Source organism: Rhineura floridana, chromosome 16 (assembly GCF_030035675.1).
Source record: "Rhineura floridana isolate rRhiFlo1 chromosome 16, rRhiFlo1.hap2, whole genome shotgun sequence".
Classification (NCBI taxonomy): Eukaryota; Metazoa; Chordata; class Lepidosauria; order Squamata; family Rhineuridae; genus Rhineura; species Rhineura floridana.
This window is the reverse complement of record NC_084495.1, coordinates 10,404,934-10,426,499: the sequence shown is the minus strand read 5'-3', so window position 1 is coordinate 10,426,499 and position 21,566 is coordinate 10,404,934. Positions and strand designations below refer to the sequence as shown.

At 43.9% G+C, this 21,566-nt stretch overlaps 2 protein-coding genes across 2 annotated transcripts in view; one reads left to right on the top strand and one right to left on the bottom strand.

Moving 5' to 3' along the window:
* Positions 1-5,732: 5,732 nt before the first annotated feature.
* Positions 5,733-21,566, top strand: part of ALG13 (ALG13 UDP-N-acetylglucosaminyltransferase subunit) — an 88,942-nt gene continuing 73,108 nt past the window's right edge. Inside the window, exons 1-3 of the mRNA XM_061599042.1 lie at positions 5,733-5,932; positions 8,415-8,577; positions 12,798-12,936. Of these exons, the coding sequence (XP_061455026.1) occupies positions 5,852-5,932; positions 8,415-8,577; positions 12,798-12,936 (383 nt within the window). The 5' untranslated portion in view covers positions 5,733-5,851. The remainder of the gene's footprint in view (positions 5,933-8,414; positions 8,578-12,797; positions 12,937-21,566) is intronic.
* Positions 17,169-19,950, bottom strand: LOC133371204 (uncharacterized). The gene is made up of 2 exons (XM_061598382.1): positions 18,597-19,950; positions 17,169-17,478 (listed from the first exon to the last, which is right to left on the bottom strand). Exons 1-2 carry the CDS (start codon positions 19,899-19,901, stop codon positions 17,434-17,436), a joined length of 1,350 nt encoding a protein of 449 aa, XP_061454366.1. The 5' UTR covers positions 19,902-19,950; the 3' UTR covers positions 17,169-17,433.

Here is a 21,566-nt window from a genome sequence, read left to right as displayed (position 1 = left end):
TGAATGCCTCCAGTGTCGGAGGGCCCACTACCTCTCTAGGTCATTGGTTCCATTGTCGTATGGCTCTAACAGTTAGGAAGTTTTTTCTGATGGCCAGTCGAAATCTGGCTTCCTGCAACTTGAACCCATTATTCCATGTCCTGGACTCTGGGATGATCGAGAAGAGATCCCGGTCCTCCTCTATGTGACAACCTTTCATGTACTTGAAGAGTGCTATCATATCTCCCCTCAGTCTTCTCTTCTCCAGGCTCAACATGCCCAGTCCTTTCAGTCTCTGCTCATAGGGCTTTGTTTCCAGTCCCCTGATCATCCTTGCTGCCCTCCTCTGAACCTGTTCCATCAATACTGATGAAGTTTCTCATATTTCAGCCAGGAGGACATTCCACAACACTGGTGCCACCAGTCAAAAAGGGCATTACCAGGCAATGGAGTGGAAGGCAGGTTTTGAGGTAATTGGACCAGTTTTGGATGTTAGTAGCAGAAGCTTAAAAGTGGCGTGGTGGCTAATAGGCAGCCAGGGCAGATTCCTCAGCACTCACATGACACATGCCTTATAAGGAACTCAATTCACCACCCAGGCTGTGGCATTCTGGTGCAGCCTCTGGGCCAGCTGCAAGGGAAGCCCCCCACAGAGGGCATTAGAGTAGTCCAGAAATGAGATTAACCACAACAGGGCTTTGCAAGCACAGCCAATCGACAATGTCAGCAAAGCCCCTTTCAGCCAAGCCCTACAACTGATGTCACATATGATGGTAGATGTTGGGCAGGTGGGTGTGGCTTGCCCCAAATGGCCTGGCGAGCCAAATGAGGAGCCCTGGTGAGCTGGATTAAGCCCATGGGCCAGATGTTCACCACTACTGCCCATTTGGAAGGAGTCCGCTCTTGCACGGGCTGCTTGATCCAAGATAAAGCACCATCAGAAGGAAGAGCAAAAAGGGGCCTGGATGTTGCCCATCTACACTTAGTACCTGTGCAGGTGAAGGCACACAGGCCACCTGGACACATTCGTCCCCACTATGATGAGATGTAGTGTATTTCTTTTTCTGAAATAAAATGTTATGCACATATTATAATGCATAAAATTAATAATAATAATAATAATAATATCCTGCTCTTCCTCCCAGAAGGAGTCCAGAGTGGTAAACGCATGACAAAACACTAAAAAAAATCTATAAAACATCTTAAATACAAAACATCTTTAAAAACATCTTCAGAATGTATTTTAAAAAACCTTTTAAAATATCTTAAAAACAATTCCAACACAGATGCTGACTGGGATAAGGTTTCTACTTGAAAGACTTGTTGAAAGAGGAAGGTTATATTTTAAACATGTCCATCTTTCATCACAGTATTGTGTACAAAGCCTATCGACATATATTATCTTGTATCTTATTATACCAAGACATAATAAATAATGACCATAGTTCAATGAATCTATTTGTCCATTTTTCTCTGTCTTGAGAAAATGGAAATGAACTGCCTTCAAGTCAATCCCAACTTATGGCAACCCTACAAATAGGGTTTTCATGGTAAGCGGTATTCAGAGGGGGTTTACCATCGCCTCCCTCTGAGGCTGAGAGGCAGTGACTGGCCCAAGGTCACCCAGTGAGCTTCATGGCTGTGTGGGGATTCGAACCCTGGTCTCCCAGGTCGTAGTTCAACACTCCAACCAGTAGGCCACACTGGCTCTCGGGGAATCAAAAAGGGGCCTAAAACCTCTGCCAATTTTTTGTTGGGGGGTGAGGATGGGTGAAATCATGAAAATGGAAATGGACTGCCTTCAAGTCGATCCTGACTTATGTCGACCCTATGAATAGGGTTTTCATGGCAAGCGGTATTCAGAGGTGGTTTTACCATTGCCTCCCTCTGAGGCTGAGAGGCAGTGACTGGTCCAAGGTCACCCAGTGAGCTTCATGGCTGTATGGGGATTCGAACCCTGGTCTCCCAGGTCATAGTCCAATGCTCTAACCACTACACCACACTGGCTCTCACTTTCTCTGTCTTAGAGTATGTTAATTTCAGCAATAATACTGTATTTGCTTCTTGGTCTTTTGGCTAAGATCAAGATGATGAAGTGTATTTCTATTTAAATTATTTCTAAATATATATTTATACATATTAATTAGCATATGCCCATTTTATACAAAACAGTGTTCTCTTTTGTCTTCTTCTTTTTAATGATGTGTTTGCTCTTAATTGATGATGAGTTAAATAGTCACCCTACAGCAAACTCGAAAGCAGAAAGCTCAGGGATACTGCTCAGCTCAAGAGGTGAATCATGACTTCTCAGATTCTTGATAGCCCAAATGGCACGCTACATTTCTCCATGGAAATTTCTACTGTAGAGCAGGGGTGGGGAACCCTTGCCCCCCCCAGATATTGCTGAATGACAACACCCATAATTCCTGGCCATTGTCATGTTTGCTGGGGCTGATGGGCACGGTTGTTTAGCAACATCTGTTTGATCCTATTTGATCTTCCCAACAACCCTGTGAGGTAGATTAAGCTGAGAGATAATGATTTGTTTAAGGCCATTCAGTGAGCCTCATTTATACAAGCAGGTATTTGAACCCAGAGTCCCTGCCCCAAATATGACATTCTACCTGGTGATCTTTTCTTTTTCTTTTTGGGGATGGGTAGGTGGGGAAGGTACCTCTGATATGGTGAGGGGGCAGGATTTGAATTCACAATCCCGGAGGTGCATCTTAAAGGGAATGACTTTAACTAAACCAATGAGGTTTTCACATTTGTAAAAGATCTGCCGCTACAGAGAACGAGTGACATATTTAGCACATGGACTGTGGAAATCATGATTGACAGCCGATTCAGAAACTAATCCAATAATAGTAGTTTACTGATAGATAACATCAAACAGTTTATAAGCTCATAATAAAATCTATTCTACCCCCCCCCATTAACTTGGAAATAATTTACAACTACTGGGGTGGAGAACCTCAATGCTCACCAGAAACCAGTCATTACATTAGATAACTTATTATTCCAAGTGTGTACTCAACAAATACAAAATCACTCATTTTGTAATTAATATGGGAATTTGGCAGTGATGGCTGAGTTAGATGATGGAGAAGGATATCATATGAACAAGCTTTTCATTCTTTTTGGCAGTTTTCCTGTTGTCAGTGCGGTAACTGTGCAAATACTCAAGGCTCACGCGTCGGGAAATGAAAGACCTGTTTTGTTTTGGATGCAAACAGATACAAAAGATTATCTATCCCACATCATTGGGATATGTCTCCAAAATCATAGAACCATAGAGTAGTAGAGTTGGAAGGGACCTATAAACCCATCGAGTCCCACCCCCTGCTCAATGCAGGAATCCAAATCAAAGCATTCCCAACAGATGGCTGTCCAGCTGCCTCTTGAATGCCTCCAGTGTCGGAGAGCCCACTACCTCTCTAGCTAATTTGTTCCATTGTCGTATGGCTCTAACAGTTAGGAAGTTTTTCCTGATGGCCAGTCAAAATCTGGCTTCCTGCAACTTGAGCCCATTATTCCGTGTCCTGCACTCTGGGACGATTGAGAAGAGATCCCGGTCCTCCTCTATGTGACAACCTTTCATGTACTTGAAGAGTGCTATCATATCTCCCCTCAGTCTTCTCTTCTCCAGGCTAAACATGCCCAGTTCTTTCAGTCTCTCCTCATAGGGCTTTGTTTCCAGTCTCCTGATCATCCTTGTTGCCCTCTGAACCTGTTCCAGTTGGTCTGCATCCTTCCTGAAGTGCAGAGACCAGAACTGGACACAGTACTCAAGATGAGGGCTAACCAGTGCTGAATAGAGGGGAACTAATACTTCACGCGATTTGGAAACTATACTTCTGTTAATGCAGCCTAATATAGCATTTGCCTTTTTTGCAGCCACATCACACTGTTGGCTCATATTTAGCTTGTGATCAACGACAATTCCAAGATCCTTCACACATGTCGTATTGCTGAGCCAAGTATCCCCCATCTTATAACTGTGCATTATACATGTTTACTAAGGAGAACAAAAGAAAAACAGAATGTTCAAAAGAAACAGAGAAGCTAAGAAGATATTAATGACTGCCAAGTGTTGGTCGGGAGAGGAATAACATATTAGCTACTGTATGAGCAGGGGGGGGGGCTTAGGGGAAAAAGTCTCTGGACAAATGCAGCATCTTCTTCCTCAAGCACCCGAGGGCCAACTTTCATGCATGGCCCTGAACATGGAAGGCACTAGAAACACAATACAATACAGCAGCCTTTGCCAGCCTGGTGCTCTCCACGTACTACAATAATGCTGGATGGAGTTGATGATAGTTGTAGTCCAAAACATCTGGAGGGCATGAGGTTGGCGAAGTCTGTTAGAGGCTATACAGCCATTTGTCTTGGATGCTGTAGTTGCATCCTGCATTGCAGAGCCTTACCTGAGCATAGGGTTGGGCTGGATGACCTCAATGCTACCTCCCACCTCTGATTCTATTATTACTAGTGAAAAAAAGAAGAGCCCTTCTAGATCAGACAAAAGGTCCATCTAGTGCAGCATCCTCTTCTCCAGCGTGGCCAGCCAGATGCCTTTGGAAGCACAAAAGCAGGGTCTGTAAGTGCTAGCCTTCTATTGTACTGATCTTGTAACTGGACGTTTCATTAGCTGCCTTTGGAAACCAATGGATAAATCCCTAGATTTTACTGCAGCTGGGATTGGATATCAGCCTGTCTCCCACCTTCCAAGCAGCAAATACGGGAGAAACTGATCTTGCTAAGTCAGGTCTTATTTCACATGACATGTTAATAGTTTGGGGAGTTTTTAATACACTTTATATTTTTATACACAGCTTCAGGCAAGTCAATGCAGCAGAAAGCTTCTGCAGGCAATTTAATGCTGTTTTCTGTATTTTATTTTTTTTGGTGGGGGAGTGGAAACTAATGCTGCAAACTGAGGGATGTTTTGCCTCAGCGATTTTGGGCTGAAAATCCAAACCAGCTTCAAATCCCCCTCTAACCTGCAGTATTACAACTGGACTACACCACATGGTTGTTGTGATTTAGTCTCTCTGTGAACTATACTGCAGGGCTGTTGTAACACACTCCTCAGCCTGACCCCTACAAATTGCAGTATGCAATGTTTGTAAGTTGCCTAGATGATGATGATTATTACATTTGTATACCGCCCCATAGCCGAAGCTCTCTGGGAGGTTTACAACAATTAAAAACATTAAAAACAAATATACAAATTTAAAAACACTTTTGCTATCATCATATTGATGATAGCAGCATTGAAATTTGCATAGACATGGATATTTTTAAAAATGTAAACAGACAGAGGGGGAAAATGCATTGAAAATAGACCTGAGTTAGGAAGATCTGAGTTTTCTCTTTGCTGCTCCTTTATTAGATGACCGGGGGGCCGGGGACGGAGAGACAGCCCTAAACTCCCGGATTTCTACATTGATTTGTAAGGCGAGGAGACCTGTGTTGCGTGGCATTCGCCAGCTGTTGATGAACTCCAGCTCCCATCATCCCTGACCATTGACTATGCCGGCTGGGGCTGATGAGAGCTGGAGTCACCAATATTTCGAACACGGATAGGGAACCTGATGTGGCCCGAAGAGCTCTTTGTATCAGCTTGTCTGAAGTCCATGACAATACCGGTATGATCTCGGAAACTGTCAATCCACACGAGGAGGTACGTTTCTCTACTATTTCCTATGTCTCTGTAACTTTCTATTCTAACGTCCCACGGAAAGCACGCTCGGATTACCATAGATATTATAGGTCCTAGAGAGAGACGCCAACTCGGCTTCCTTGTTTTTTTTTCAAACGGACGTTCAGCCTGCGTCTTCTCTATGGTCATAGAGCCTCTTCGTCGGCCATGAAATCCGCCTTCGTCACCGTGGGCACGACCAGCTTCGACGACCTCATTGCCGCTGTGACGACTCCGGAGGCTCTGCAGGCGAGTCTTCACGTTCTTGTCCCTCTCCCCTTTCCCGCCCTGCCGTGGCTAGGCGACCGGTGCTTGATGAAGGGGCGGAAGAGGCCCGTGTCGCCAGCGGTTCCGTCACTTCCGGTGCCTTCCCTGAACCCAGCACGCCCTTTTGTATCCTTCTGCGTTCTAGCTTGGAATCTTAGTCCTTATCTTTCCTTCCAAGAAAAGGAACCCCAATATTGATTCCGACTTTGGAAGGAAGGATGAGGGGGAGGAGGGGCACGCCATGTCTGCATATTTTTGGCATTTAAGTGGCGTTTACATTTATATGTTATTTATTTATTTATTGGATTTATATCCCGCCCTTTTTCCCAGTCGAAGCCCAGGGCGGCACACAAAAGCACTAAAAACAATATTTACTTATTTATTTATAAATGATAATAGTAGTTTATTCGGTCAATGACCAGCATTTTTATATTTATTTATAAAAAAAATTGTGTGCCGTCATTTCTTTAAAAACATGAAAGCGGTTTACAGCAGGTTGAAAATAAAATAGAAATATGTGAAAGGCAGGAATGCGGTATGAATCCCCCATCCTCCTCTCCCTGGGTTGCTCAGAAGTGGGGGAGGAGGAACCTTTGGCCCTCCAGATGTTGCTGAACTACAACTCTCATCACCCCGGCCATTGTAGTTGGAGTACATAAACATCTGGAGGGCCGCTGGGTCTCCCCGCCCATGTCCAAAAGTAAATTCACTGGGTTCCATGGAGCTGACTCCTGTGCAAGGGTGCACAGGGCTGCATCACCAGTGCAAACCGCATCACGTTGACTCGGCAGTAAATTTGGGAACTTGTGGCCCTTCAGTTGTTGCTGGGCTCCCGTTTCCCATAAACTCTGATGCTTGCTGCAACTGATGGGAACTGGAGTCCAGCAAACATCTGGAGGACTGCAGGTTTCCTGTCCTTGTTTTAATGGGACTCACATATATGCCTGTGTGAGTGTATGTGTGCTGCAGCCTGATCTGTGCAGAGATGCATGCACCAAAGCCTGTTGGAATTAATGGGTTTAAGGGTGCTTCTCCATAGGACTGGGCTACAAGAGACTGCCCAATTGCACCACAGAATCACTTTTCTGTTAGGCATATTGATTTCTCTCCTTCATTTTCCACCCTGTTTTCCTATTATTTGCATTCTTTTTCAGAAATTCTGTTTCTTCTCTGTCTCAAAAGTCAAAACTAAACAAAAGTGGTACGTCCCAGCTTAGATCAAGCCATAATGCATCTAAAAGGGGGGGGGGACTGGAGCTGGTCAGTGGGCCAGATGGTTATCTCCCCCACCCCTCCCACCAGTTGAAGGCTCATGATGTTCATGCTCTCAGTCATTACTGTGGATTTGAATTCTCTCTATTAAGCATGCAGTGAGAGTGTGGGGACAACCGTGCTTTTGCCACATGTTGCCAAGCCCTACATAACCACCCTGATTGCAATACAAAGTGATCAATACAAAGTGATCATAAAATCATAGAATAATGGAGTTGAAAGGGGCCCATATGATCATTGAATCCAACCCCCTGCTCAGTGTTGAAATCCAAATTAAAGCATACCTGACAGGTGGCTGTGCAGCTGCCTCTTGAAGGCCTCCAGTGTTGGAGAGAACCCATCACCTCCCTAGGTCATTGGTTCCATTGTCGTACCACTCTAACAGTTAGGAAGTTTTTCTTGATGTTCAGCTGAAATCTGGCTTCCTGCGACTTGATTGAGCCCATTATTCTGTGTCCTGAACTCTGGGATGATCAAGAAGAGATCCTGGCCCTCCTCTGTCTAACAGCCTTTCAATGTAAGGAGAAACTAATCCATATAAAATGATATTGAGTATATGGGTTACAATTCCACAATTCAATCAGATACCTAATTTGGGCCAATGCATATGCCAATTTTACCATACATGATGTGTAGTAAAGTTTCTTTTCCCGTTTAGCAGCAAAAACTGGCTCTCGCGAAGAGAATACAGGTACTCTGTGACAGGTTACCACTTACTAAATGCCGTTCTGTATTCCTGACACTGGCTAGGCTTTCTCCATTTGGAGGGGCAAATTAGCCCACTTTTGTAGCATCTAATGTACATATCTTGCATTTAATTTTATTACTATTTATTACATTTATCACTTACTTTATACTAAAGAAAAAGTCTCAAAGTAACTTGACAAGATAAAATAAATTTTAAAAAAATAAAACCAGAGAAATGTAAGACAGCGCACAATACAAAATACACAATATGCTTATCCAGTAACATATGAATAAGGAAAAATCCTACCCACCCCAATAAGATATGAGTATTAATGTAGGAGGCAACTTAATTACCCAAAGCTTGAGTGCTTAGTTTGGTGCCTAAAGACTGATAAGGATCTTCCTTGGGGAGAGCATTCCATAGTTGGGGGAGGGGACAACACTGAAAAGGCCCAGTCTCCTAAGTCAGTACCCAGTCTGAGAGTAATTTTCTTCCCCACTACAGGCCTTACGAGATCTTGGCTACAGCAAAGTAGTCCTTCAGGTTGGCAGGGGCACAGTGTGTCCAGTTTCAACCAGCACACCCACATTTACCCTGGAAGTGTTTCGGTTCAAGAACTCTCTCTCTGAAGATGTGCAAACAACAGATCTTGTCATAAGTCATGCAGGTAAAACTCCTTCGATTTGAATGAGCAAAATCTCGTTTGGCAGCAAAACAGAATGCCAAAAAGATATGCTAAACCAAATGGCTCACTTTGCTTGACTAACATCGGCAACAAGAAGAGAGTCAGAGGAGAACAGTTTTTACCTTATGTAAAGAGTGAGTTAAACTGGTAAATCCATTTCCCGTTTGGCCAACAGTGTGTATGCACAACACAGCTCAGGCACAGGTTGCATTCAGACAGCAGTTTATTCCATTTTCCCGATGTTTCCTTGCCTAATAATGTCCACATTTTATCTGATCTTTCACACAACATAAAGGCCACTTCTGAAAATCTAGTGGAATACAGTAGAAGTTTAGCGCTCAATTCCATGTTAATTGCTTCCAGAAAAAAATCTGTTTGCAGTCCCATTAATCCAGAAAATTGCAGGAGCAAAGTGACAAAATTTGGGGCGCTACACTGGCATTCAGTTCTTTCCCACTGTTTTCATGGGGGAACAGAAGCATGCATGTGCGGAAGAGGTGGGAGAGTAGCAACATGTCCAATGGCATTCATTGTTGTGTCACAACATGCCCATTGGTGATGTTTTTAAAGATGTTTTGTTTTAACATAGGTTTTTAAGGATGTTTTGTTGTAATATGTTTTAAAGTTGTTTTTATTATGTTTTAGAGAGTTTTTAGTGTTTATTTGCCGCCCTGGGCTCCTACTGGGAGGAAGGGCAGGATATAAATCAAATTAATAATGATGATGATGAAATTTAGCACGTCATGGCAGTGCATCTGTCAAATAGCCGCAGTTCCATAATGTAACAGGTACTGCAGTGTGAAAGGAATGTTAGAAATGAGGACAGAAGCGCTACCATTACAGTCAGTGAAAGGAATGCAATAAATCCTGTGTTTGAATGCAGCCATAATATACATGCGTGCAGTAAGTTCAGCTCTCCCATGAAGCTTTGCACAATATGCACTTGGTGGAGATGGTGGTTCTTAGAGAATTTGAGCACAAAGCTGTGTGTTGGGTGATTCAGGCTGAAGCTTTGCCCCCATGTATTAAATGTTAGCAACGCTGGTCATGCTGCTTTCAAGGCAAAACGTCAGAAATTTCGAAAGTGATGCAGCTGCCAATAGAGTCAAGGTTTATGGGCTGATCAGTCCTAAGGTGAGTGGATGGGACTCTCAGGCAAAGATACCCAACATCGCAAGCCTTGCTGGCGTATGTCAGCCAGGGTGGGTGGAGAGGGAGGTAGCTTTTCAGTTCCACCTTCTCCCAGTTTGGCCTTTTAGTTTTTTTAAAAAATTATCTCCTGCTGGCACAAACAGGAAGAAAATAAGTACACCAATTCCGAGGCTGGCATAGTTTCATACCCTTTCTGGTGACGTGTTGGGGGAACATGAGGGCTTTTAATCTGCTGGATCCAACATCTCCCCTCACCCCCCCAACACACCTAGGTTTGGGCTGTTTTGGGGAGGTTTCTGCCCATGGAGAAGGAGGTCCCTAGCATCTTAAATGCTCTCAGATAGCCTCCCAGGGAACACAGGATTGCTCCCTTAATATGCTTATGAACATCATAAGATAAGAAGAGCTTGCTGTATCAGGCCAATGGCCCATCTAGTCCAGACTCCTGTTCTCCAGTGGCCAACCAGTTGCCCATGGATACCCGCAAAGAGTGCAAAGAGCACTCTTCCCTCCTGTGGTTTCCAGCAACTGGCGTTTGGAACCATATGGAGGCAGAATACAGCCATCATGGCTAGTAGCTGTTGATAGCCTTTTCCTCCATTAATTTGTCTAATCCTCTTTGAAAGCCATCCAAGTTGGTGGCCATCACTGCCTCTTGGGTATTCCACAAGAGTTTACACACTGTGTTAAGAAGTACTTTTTTTATCTATCATGAATCTTCCAAAATTCAGCTTCATTAGATGCCCAGGCATTCTAGTGTTATGAGAGAGAGAGAAAAGCTTTTCTCTATCCACTCTCCCCATGCCATGCATAATTTTATACACTTCTATCATGTCTCCTCTGACCCGCCTTTTCTCTAAACTAAAAAAACCCAAATGCTGCAACCTTTCCTCATAGGGGGAGTCGCTCCATTCTCTTGATCACTTTGGTTGCCCTCTTCTGAACTTTGTTCAGCTCTACAATATCCTTTTTGAGATGAGGAGACCAGAACTGTACACAGTATTTAAAATGCAGTCACACCATAGATTTATAAAACAGCATTATATCAGGAGTTTTATTTTCAATACCTTTCTTAATGATCCTTAGCATGGAATCTGCCTTTTTCACAGCTGCCACACATTAGGTCAGCATCTTCATCAAGCTATCCACTACAGCCCCAAGATCACTTTCCTGATCAGTCACCACCACTTCAGACCCCATGAGCGTTTATATGACATTAAGATTTTTTGCTCCAATATATATAACTTTACACTTGTTTACATTGAATTGCATTTGTCATTTTACCATCCATTCATTCAGTTTAGAGAGGTCCTTTGGACCTCTTCATAATCCCATTTTGTTTTGTTTGCTTGCATTGGCTGCCTGTATGTTTCTGAGCTCGATTCAAGGTGCTGGTTTTAACCTATAAAGCCTTATATGGCTTAGGACCGCAATATATGATGGAACGCCTCTCCCGACATGAACCCACCCGTACACTACGCTCAACATCCAAGGCCCTCCTCTGGGTGCCTTCTCAGAGGGAAGCTGGGAGTCTGGCAACAAGGGAGAGGGCCTTCTCAGTGGTGGGCCCCAAATTATGGAATGATCTCTTTGACAAGGTGTGCCTGGCGCCAACACTGTTATCTTTTCGGCACCAGGTCAAGACTTTCCTCTTCTCCCAGGCATTTTAGCATGTGTTTTTAAATTGTTTTTTTAAAAAAATTGAATTGTGCTTTTAAATTGTTTTTGTGTGTTTTAAAATTTGTATATTTGTTTTTAATGTTTTTAATTGTTGTAAATTGCCCAGAGAGCTTCGGCTATGGGGCAGTATATTAAATAAATAAATAAATTTGAACGATTTAGTATCATCAGCAAACTTGGCCACCTCACTGCTTGCCCCTAACTCTAGATCATTTCTGAACAAGTTAAAAAACACAGGTCCCACTACTGATCCTTGGGGTACTCTACTTTCTACAGCTCTGCATTGGGAGAACTGTCCATTTATTCCTGCTCTCTACTTCCTGCTTGTTCTGTTCTGTTCATTTTATTTACGGTCATTGACCAATCATACACATACATACAAATACAAATACATTGAGATTAAAAACATGAATTTGAAATCTCATATGCAAAATACAGAATAAAACTTATACGAAGAGAAAAAGAGACTTTTAATCCTATTTAGCTAAGAACATACTTTGTTCTAGTTTTCCCGGGACAGACGTTAAGCTAAACAGCCTGTAATTTCCTGGATCCCTTTTTAATGATTGGTGTTACATTGGCCGCTTTCCAGCCCTCAGGTATGGAGGTCGATCTTAGGGACACGTTACATATTTTTGTTAGAAGATCAGCAATCTCCCATACAATTTCTTTGAGAATTCTTGGATGGATGCTATTTGGACCTGGTGATTTGTTAGTTTTTATTTTGTCAGTTAAGCTTAGAACTACATCACTTATCACCACTATTTGCCTCAGTTCCTCAGACTCCCTTCCTGCAAAAGTTAGTTTAGGCACAGGAATCTGCCCCATATCTTCCACTGTTAAGACAGATGCAAAGAATTCATTTAGCTTCTCTGCAGTCTCCTTATCCTGCTCAAGCACATCTTTGACTCCCTTGTTATCTAAGGGTCAAACTGCCTCCCTAGACGGTCTCCAGCTTTGAATGTATTTAAAGAATTTTTTCTTAATGGTTTTTGTTTTTAGCAAAGTGCTCCTCAAATTCCTTTTGAGCATCCCTTATTGTCTTCTTGTATTTCTTTTGCCAGAATTTGTCTTCCTTTTTATCCTCCTCATTTGCACTTTCATTTCTTGAAGGAAGAATTCTTGCCTCTAATAGCTTCTTTGACTCCCCAAATTTAATTTTAAATAAATCAAATAATGGGACAATGGATGTTTAACAATAGGTTAGAAAGGACTGTCTTCAGAAGAAGAAAAAACACCCTCGCATGTAAAAGAAAGTGTTATGGGATATGCATTTTTAAGTCTGGTTGTCCTTGGTATGAAATTTTGTTTCCTGCTAAGTGAAATGGAATGATTTTGTTAATACCTTTATTGCTGTTTTACTACTACAGGTGCAGGTAGCTGCTTGGAGGTATTAGAAGCAGGGAAGCCACTACTGGTAGTGGTAAATGACAAACTTATGGACAATCATCAGTTAGAACTGGCAAGGCAGCTCTGCAGGGATGGCCACCTCTTCTACTGCACTAGCAGGTATGACTCCTCTTTAATGCTGTTGCCTCGACCAATTTGCTTTTGGAAACATGCAAAAGATAAATTTTAGCTTTCCACTGCCTTCTCAGCATGGTATACATGCAGGTTCACAGATAACTGGAGCTAGTGACCTTGAGCCCCCCTCTCACCAGACCACACAGGTGGCTGAAGCATGAGCTCATTTCTCTCCTAATGAGCATCGGCTTCTTTCCAGCAACAGCAGCTTGCCACAATTCAGCATGCCAGAGCCATGTTAGTAGGCCAAAGAAACAGAATTTTATTTATTTTTATTTTTAAAAATGTACATACTGCTGCATTGTAAAAACCTCTAAGCGGTTTGCAGATCCAACTCAACTCCACCCCGCTAAAAGATATGCAGAAAATTAAAGTCTAGTTCCTGACAAGGACACATATTTGGGCTCTACCTGTTGGAAGCTCCTGCACTATATGGAAGTGTCAGGAACAACAACAGCAATATAAATACATTTACATTTATATACCCCCTTTCCTCCAAGGAGCTCAAAGTGGTGTACATGGTTCTCCCCTCTCCATTTTATCCTCACAACAACCTTGTGAGGTAAGCTGAGAGACAATGACTGGCCCAAGGTCACCCAGTGAGCTTCATGACTGAGTGGGGATTTGAACCCTGATCACACTCCAGCACTAACCTTTACCCTGCAGTGGCTGTCCTACCGAATGATGACAAAAGTGCAAGACCCCAGAATCCTTTAGAGTGTACCCCTTTCAAGATTCCTGCTCCTCAGAAAGTAGGCAGAGCTTAAGCAGTATAGAGCAGTGCAGTGTTATGTAGGCACACTCTGGCCTGGTTGCTCGTTGAAGCACTTTGCGTACTACCTGGGAGCTGTCCTTGGTACTGCAGACCCTAACCTCTGCTTCCTGACCTTACTTTGGTGCCTGCCCTTTAGAAGCTTGTCTCCCTGCTGCCAAGCGTTCCATCTTTGTGGACTGGACTCACCCTCTGTCTCATCTCTTTTATCAAGTGAGCTCAGCGCGACTCCCCCCATAGATTCTGAACTACAAGAAAAAATGGGTAGAGGATCTGAGGCAACTATGATAGCCCTCCTTTTCTCTGGCACCGATGTTCAGGAGCTAATGACCTGCTTTGCACTACACGGTAAACCAAACTATGGCTTACTGAGACCACACAACTATGTGGGCTCACAGAGAGGAGTTCACAGCTGCTTTGCTCCTCCCTAGGCCTTTTTAGTGCACTAAACCTTGGTTTAGTGTGTTGTCCAAACCAGGACTTGTGGTTAAGCTTTCTCTTTGCTAATGAGAAGCTATAGCCAAGAACAAACCTTTGTTACAGCTTATGGTTAGGGAGTAGAGAGGTTCACCACGAATCTCGGTTTGGGCAACACACCAAGCAGACCTTGGCTTCGCTCAGTGCAGCAGTAAAAGGAACTGGGGAAGGGGCCGTAGCTTGGTGGTAGAGCACCTGCTTTGCATGCAGGAGGGACCAGGTTCAATCCCCGGCATCTCCAGGTAGGGCTGGGAGAGACCCCCATCTCAGCTCCTGGAGAGCTGCTGCCAGTTAGTATAGACAGTACAGAGCTGGATAGAGCAATGATCTGACTTGGTATAAGGCAGCTTCCTATGTAAAGCAGCTGTGAGACCCTCTCCAAGAGCGCACACATTCGCACAGTGTCAGTAAGCCATGCTTTGGTTTACCTTGTCATGTGAACTAGCTTGATGAGCGTGCTGTGTTTTTTATTCTGTTGAAGGGATGCTAATGGTTTGATATTGCATCCAGTGCTAATCCTACTTAGCGCAGGCCCATTGAAGTTAATAAGCTTGACTTACTAAGGTTCATTGACTTTGTCATGCCCGCCCGACCCTCAGGGTCCCGGGAACATGCATCAGGCTCAGACCCCCACCCTTAGGGAAATGAGACTGGAACCGAAAAGCTCTTACTTCACCCTTGCCAAGGCTGTGTACGCTCACAACAACCCTGCAAGGTAGAAGGTAGGCTGCCACCACCCCTGTAAACTGGTCCACTCAGAGCCAGGGGATCTCTGAGCCCAGAAGGTATATAAAACCAAGGTCCTAAAAGGCAAGAGTCACAGTTACACTCCTTGCCAGGCACCTCTGGTTTAACACTTAAAATCCAAGCTTTTAACTTCTTAACCCTCTTTGGTAGTGAGTGACTGAGGTTGGGTCAAAACACTGAATTTAGAACCACCCCTTCTCTCAAATGAACACACCAGGTTAAATAGAAGTAGCTTTATTAAAATATATAAGTGCACATATCATATAGCAGCAAGTAATCCTTTAAGACCATTCACCCAACAGGGGTTTAGGTTCTTACAAGAGAATTCATACACACAACAAGAAAATAATAAACTAGCTCACCTAACTACTTACATACGAGGTAGTTGGTTGCGTGGCATCTCTCCTAAGAGAGATAGATGTTCAACATAAAGCAATGGAACCAGACATAGGTTGCCTTCCCATAAGCAACCCCAGGAACCATAAGGCAGAAAAGGTTTGGAACTCTGGTGCCAGTCAGCATAGGCAGAGAACAGAGAACAAAGGCTGTGGGTCCCTAGCCCTATACTTAAGGGAAAAAGATCCTAACGGTCCAAGATTAATTGACCAATCAGGAATTGACTGATGTAACTTTCTTCTCGATGTTTCTCACATTTTCGCGCCTTCAGGCCCCCCTCCCAACGGTGTTTTCCAACTGCATAGGCCAAGGATGACCTTGGGTGCCAGGCACTGGCTAATCAACAAAGATAAACAGGTGCAGCTCGTTAAGGCTTCTTCTAACCGTCTTCAGCTGGGAAAATGAAACTTAACTTTGCAAATTGGCAAGGCCTGTCCTTTCTGACTATAACCATCTCCCAGAGTCCCTTACTGGAACCAAAGTGTTGTCATCAGATTTCTAATAACTCATGACCATTACAGGTTCATGACACGCCCCTTTTTGGGAAGATGATGTCAGAACTCTAAATAGTTCTGCGTCATCGCCACAGCAACCAGGAATAAGGGAACAATCAGAAAAAAAAAAAATTCCATCAACATTACAATACAGCATATAAAAAAAAGAAAAGAAAAAACAATTTAATACATTTTAAGCAAGTGAGCTACTTCTTGTCTTATGCCTTCTAATTAAGTTCAAAGTTACAAAATAACAACAATAAAGGAGAAAAAGAAAAAGAAAAAAAAAAGAAATAAGGGACCCCTAAAACACCCAAAAAGAAAAGAAAACTTTATTATCAAAAAAAAAATAATAAAAAAAAATAAAATGAAAAATGGGGTGATCCAAAACTGGTCCAAGTTCAAAAAAGGTCATAAGCCGTAAAATCTTTAAAAAGTCCATAAAACATGTTAAAAGCATAAAAGAGTAAAACAAGGTCTAAAAACGGTCCAGAGGTCATCAGAGCCGGGAAATCAGTCAGTGGAATAGGCATGAATCAATATCAATCAACTGGAACAGATAGGCGAGATAGAGCATCAGCTACTATATTATCACGCCCCTTTATGAACTGAATTGTAAAATCAAAATCTTGGAGGGCCAGACTCCAACGTAACAATTTTTGGTTGGAGTTTTTCATCCTGTTCAACCAACACAAAGGAGAATGGTCTGTCTGCAATTGAAAATGACGTCCCCATAGGTACGGGCGTAACTTATCAAGAGCCCAAACCAAAGCAAGACACTCCTTTTCAATGGTAGCCAAATTGCGCTCTCTTGGAAGCAATTTCTTACTAATGTATGCAATAGGGTGCAATTCTCCAGCAGCATCTTCCTGGAGCAAAGCAGCTCCAAGCCCAAAGTTAGAGGCATCCGTCTGAACTACAAAAGGGCTTGAAAAATCAGGAGCTTTCAAAACAGGATAGTTTATCAACATCGTCTTTAAAGCATCAAAAGCACTTTGACATTTATCAGTCCAAATGACACGCATTGGCATAGTCTTTTTGCACAGTTCAGTTAAAGGGGTAGCAACACTACTAAAATGTGGAGCAAATTTTCTGTAATAGCCGGCTAACCCCAAGAAAGATTGAACCTGTTTCTTGGTCTTAGGGACAGGCCAATTTTGAATAGCTTCGATCTTAGCCTCTAGGGGTTTGACACAATCCTGCCCCACCCTGTGTCCCAAATACACAACTTCTCCCAGACCAAATTGACATTTCTGCGCTTTGATGGTTAGTCCAGCGGCCTGCAGTCGCTGTAAAACAATTCTCAAATGGGTCAAATGCGACTTCCAGTCAGGGCTAAAGATGGCCAGATCGTCCAGATACGCACAAGAAAATTCACCTAGGCCATTAATCACAGAATTAATAAGCCTCATGAACGTGGCTGGGGCATTTCGAAGTCCGAATGGGAGAACCTTGAACTGGAACAAGCCCATATGCGTGACAAAAGCAGATTTCACAGCAGCGTCCCCATCTAGAGGCACTTGCCAATATCCCTTAGTTAAATCCAGTGTAGTGATGTATTTTGCTGCTCCCAGTCTTTCTATTAAATGGTCCATCCTAGGCAAAGGATACGGATCCACTTGGGAAATCTGGTTCAGCTTCCTGTAATCCACACAGAAACGCACTTCATTAGCTTCCCGTTTAGCCACTAGCACAATAGGGGAGGACCAGGGACTAGTAGAGGGTTCAATAACTCCCATTTCCAGCATAGCTTGGATTTCCCTCTCTACCACTTCTGCATTTCGTCCTATAACTCTGTACGGAGAAGCTTGCATAGGGGGATGATCCCCGGTGTTAATGGAATGAATAGCCAAGTCAGTTCTTCCAGGCTTACTGGAAAACATAGGTTTAAAGTCCATCAGGATTTGAACTAATTGCCTTCGTTGCTCCTGAGTCAAACCTTCGGGCAGGGTAATTTCAGTTATCCCCCCTGCTTGTTGACTCTCTGTAACCAAATCCAAAGAATCCTCTGCAAATTCACACGCCTTGGTACAGGCCATAATTAAATGTCTATTAGGAGGCTCAGATTCCTCCGCTGGTAATAAACCAGCCGAGTTAACTTCTGTTTTGCTTTTACAACCTTGAAGGCTTTCCTTCCTTTTTAGAACGGTCTTAGTTCCTTGAGAGCCAACAGGCGGCACTTTACATTCCAGCAGCCCCCCTCCCCTGGGCTGCAAAAGCGAACTTTCTTTCTGTGGCTTAGGCAAGCACACAGCCCGTTCCTTTAAAGCCTTAGCTTCTCTCCCACTACCTTTCCAGGTGTCTAACAAAACTTGAGACTTAGCAAGAGCATCCCTCTCCGCCCTACGTTCAGTCTCTTTATGGTGCAGGAAGAGCAGGTCTGTTCCTATCAAAACGTCCCACAAACTGTTGGTTGAATGAACTAGAACTCTATGGCGCCCAGTCCAATTCTTGTATGAAAGCACTAGCTCGGCCACACGAGCTTGCACAGCCCTGGGTCCATAAGCCGTGACAGTCACTTGTAAGTCAGGGACATATTGCTCTGGTTTCACCAAGTGTTCAGCAACACTGGAGAGCTCTGCGCCCGAATCTACCCGTCCCATGACCTGAATACAGTTAACATATATGGGTTCTGAAAACTGCGTTTGAACCCATTCCTTGCATTCCGATGAAAGAGGTTCTGGACAGTCCCTCCCTTGCAGCAAACCATCCTTGTCTTCTCCCTCTTGGCCCCCGGATATATTTTGTACAACACTCACCGACAGGGCTTTAACAACTGGTCCACGAGGGGTCTCAGGACGGTCTTGTGAATTTGGGGCAGAAAATACAAAATCCGATTCTGCTCCTTCATTCTCCTCGGCTGACGACCATGAAGAAAGTTCAGGAGGTTCCGCTCCAGGGGACGTTAAGTCTCTCACGCGTGCAACTGGAGCAACCTTTGGGTTCTTCCTTCCAGCAGGATTGGGCTTAGACAAGGTTTTAGAACAGGAATTAGCCTTATGACCAATTTGCCCACATTTAAAGCAGATTATTTCTCCACGGGGCTTCTCTTGCAATGCAGCCTCGGGCCGGGCGGAAGGCACTTTGAAGTAGCCAGCAGGCCCCCCTTTCTCTTCCTTCGCCGGTTGCCCTGGTTTCTGCATACCTGCGGTCTCTCGCCTCAGCGGTTTCACAGGAACGTACTCCGGTCTCCGAAACAAAGTATACTTTTCTTCAGCTCTGTTTTTAAACATACGATCGGCTAGCATGCCTGCTTCAGTCAGAGAACGGGGCTGCTGGTCTCTGACCAGAGCCATCAAATCTCGAGGGAGGCGTCTGTAAAACAGTTCTTTTGCAAACAGATCTAAAACCTCCTCTCGGGTTACAGCCTCGGCTGTGTCAGCCCAACGTTCCACATTTCTGCCCATCCGTGCAGCAAAGGCTGAGAAGCTTTCCCGAGACTTCTTCTGGTCTGTTTCTAAATGCCGAAAACAATCCTCTGAAGTTAGCGCAAAGTGAGACTTGGCTACAGCATAAAAGTAGTCAAAATCATCGGCATACTCCAGTGGCAAGGAGTTCAACAGTTCTCTCAACTCGCCTTCAGCATTAATGCGTAAAGCACTCATCCAGTACTTTTTAGGCACACCTTGATCCCTACAAGAGTGAGCAAAAACTTGGAAGAAGGTAAAAATGTCATCTGTCTCACGAAAAGTCGGAAAGGATTTTTTATGGAGGTCTGGTCTTCCTCCTCGCGGTTGTTGCATCTCACGAGCAAAGCTTTCCCTACTCCGGCGATCTTCCTCCATAGCCTTGAACTGCAGGGACAACAGCTTCATTTGCTTAGCCAGGTAGCGCTGCATACTCCTAGGCAGCTCTTCCTCATCCAAATCTGATTCCTCCTCATCTTCGCTATCCTCAGTTTGCTTAGACACGAACTCCTTTTCATCTACAGAAGGCTGAGGTATAAACGACAGAGCAGCAGCGCCTTCTTCCAGCTGAACAAGCTGACTAGGCAACGCAGTGTCTGCCAGGAGCACATCCTCGGCTCCATTCTTTTGAGATCTGGTTTTTATCTTTTGCGACATTCTGCACTAACCTTACTACCCAAAGTAACAAACAATTGTGTCAGAAGTCTTTTTAAAATTTACAACTTGCTGCAATGCACTTATCTCACACAGCGTGTTCACTTAAGAGCAGGAATGGCTTCGATCCTCACCACTGCCAGCCATGTCATGCCCGCCCGACCCTCAGGGTCCCGGGAACATGCATCAGGCTCAGACCCCCACCCTTAGGGAAATGAGACTGGAACCGAAAAGCTCTTACTTCACCCTTGCCAAGGCTGTGTACGCTCACAACAACCCTGCAAGGTAGAAGGTAGGCTGCCACCACCCCTGTAAACTGGTCCACTCAGAGCCAGGGGATCTCTGAGCCCAGAAGGTATATAAAACCAAGGTCCTAAAAGGCAAGAGTCACAGTTACACTCCTTGCCAGGCACCTCTGGTTTAACACTTAAAATCCAAGCTTTTAACTTCTTAACCCTCTTTGGTAGTGAGTGACTGAGGTTGGGTCAAAACACTGAATTTAGAACCACCCCTTCTCTCAAATGAACACACCAGGTTAAATAGAAGTAGCTTTATTAAAATATATAAGTGCACATATCATATAGCAGCAAGTAATCCTTTAAGACCATTCACCCAACAGGGGTTTAGGTTCTTACAAGAGAATTCATACACACAACAAGAAAATAATAAACTAGCTCACCTAACTACTTACATACGAGGTAGTTGGTTGCGTGGCATCTCTCCTAAGAGAGATAGATGTTCAACATAAAGCAATGGAACCAGACATAGGTTGCCTTCCCATAAGCAACCCCAGGAACCATAAGGCAGAAAAGGTTTGGAACTCTGGTGCCAGTCAGCATAGGCAGAGAACAGAGAACAAAGGCTGTGGGTCCCTAGCCCTATACTTAAGGGAAAAAGATCCTAACGGTCCAAGATTAATTGACCAATCAGGAATTGACTGATGTAACTTTCTTCTCGATGTTTCTCACATTTTCGCGCCTTCAGGCCCCCCTCCCAACGGTGTTTTCCAACTGCATAGGCCAAGGATGACCTTGGGTGCCAGGCACTGGCTAATCAACAAAGATAAACAGGTGCAGCTCGTTAAGGCTTCTTCTAACCGTCTTCAGCTGGGAAAATGAAACTTAACTTTGCAAATTGGCAAGGCCTGTCCTTTCTGACTATAACCATCTCCCAGAGTCCCTTACTGGAACCAAAGTGTTGTCATCAGATTTCTAATAACTCATGACCATTACAGGTTCATGACAGACTTCAATGGGTAATATTCACCTAAATCGTACTCGTAGTGGACCCATTGAAATTAATGAACCTAAGCGAGTCATGACAATTTAATGGGTCTACTCTGAGTAGGGCTAGCATTGGAGATACCCCTTAGTCCAGCCTTTCCCAACTAGTGGGCCACAGAATGTTGTTGGACCACAACTCCCATCAGCCTCAGCCAGCATTGCCAATGCTCAGGAAAGATGGGAGAGAAAATGTTTAGGTGAAGCAATCATCTTGTACTATGGGGACACAGTGATCCTTGGTGAAAACTGTTACATCAGGTTCAAAGTTCAAGATGGGTACTGTGAAAGGGAAGAAGTGAAATGGGAACCAAGCCCTGAGGGAAAGGATGGAAGAACTCCAGGTAGCCTAGGTCCTGGCCCCAACAGGAACTCTCTGTCCAAGTCC

Excerpts from the sequence above, each read along its gene's own strand:
- LOC133371204 (XM_061598382.1), bottom strand. The coding sequence starts at position 19,901 with ATGTCGCAAAAGATAAAAACCAGATCTCAAAAGAATGGAGCCGAGGAT. Across the intron at positions 17,479-18,596 it reads CAGTTGTTAAAGCCCTGTCG|GAAGCTGAACCAGATTTCCC; the intron begins GTGAGTGTTGTA and ends TGTGGATTACAG.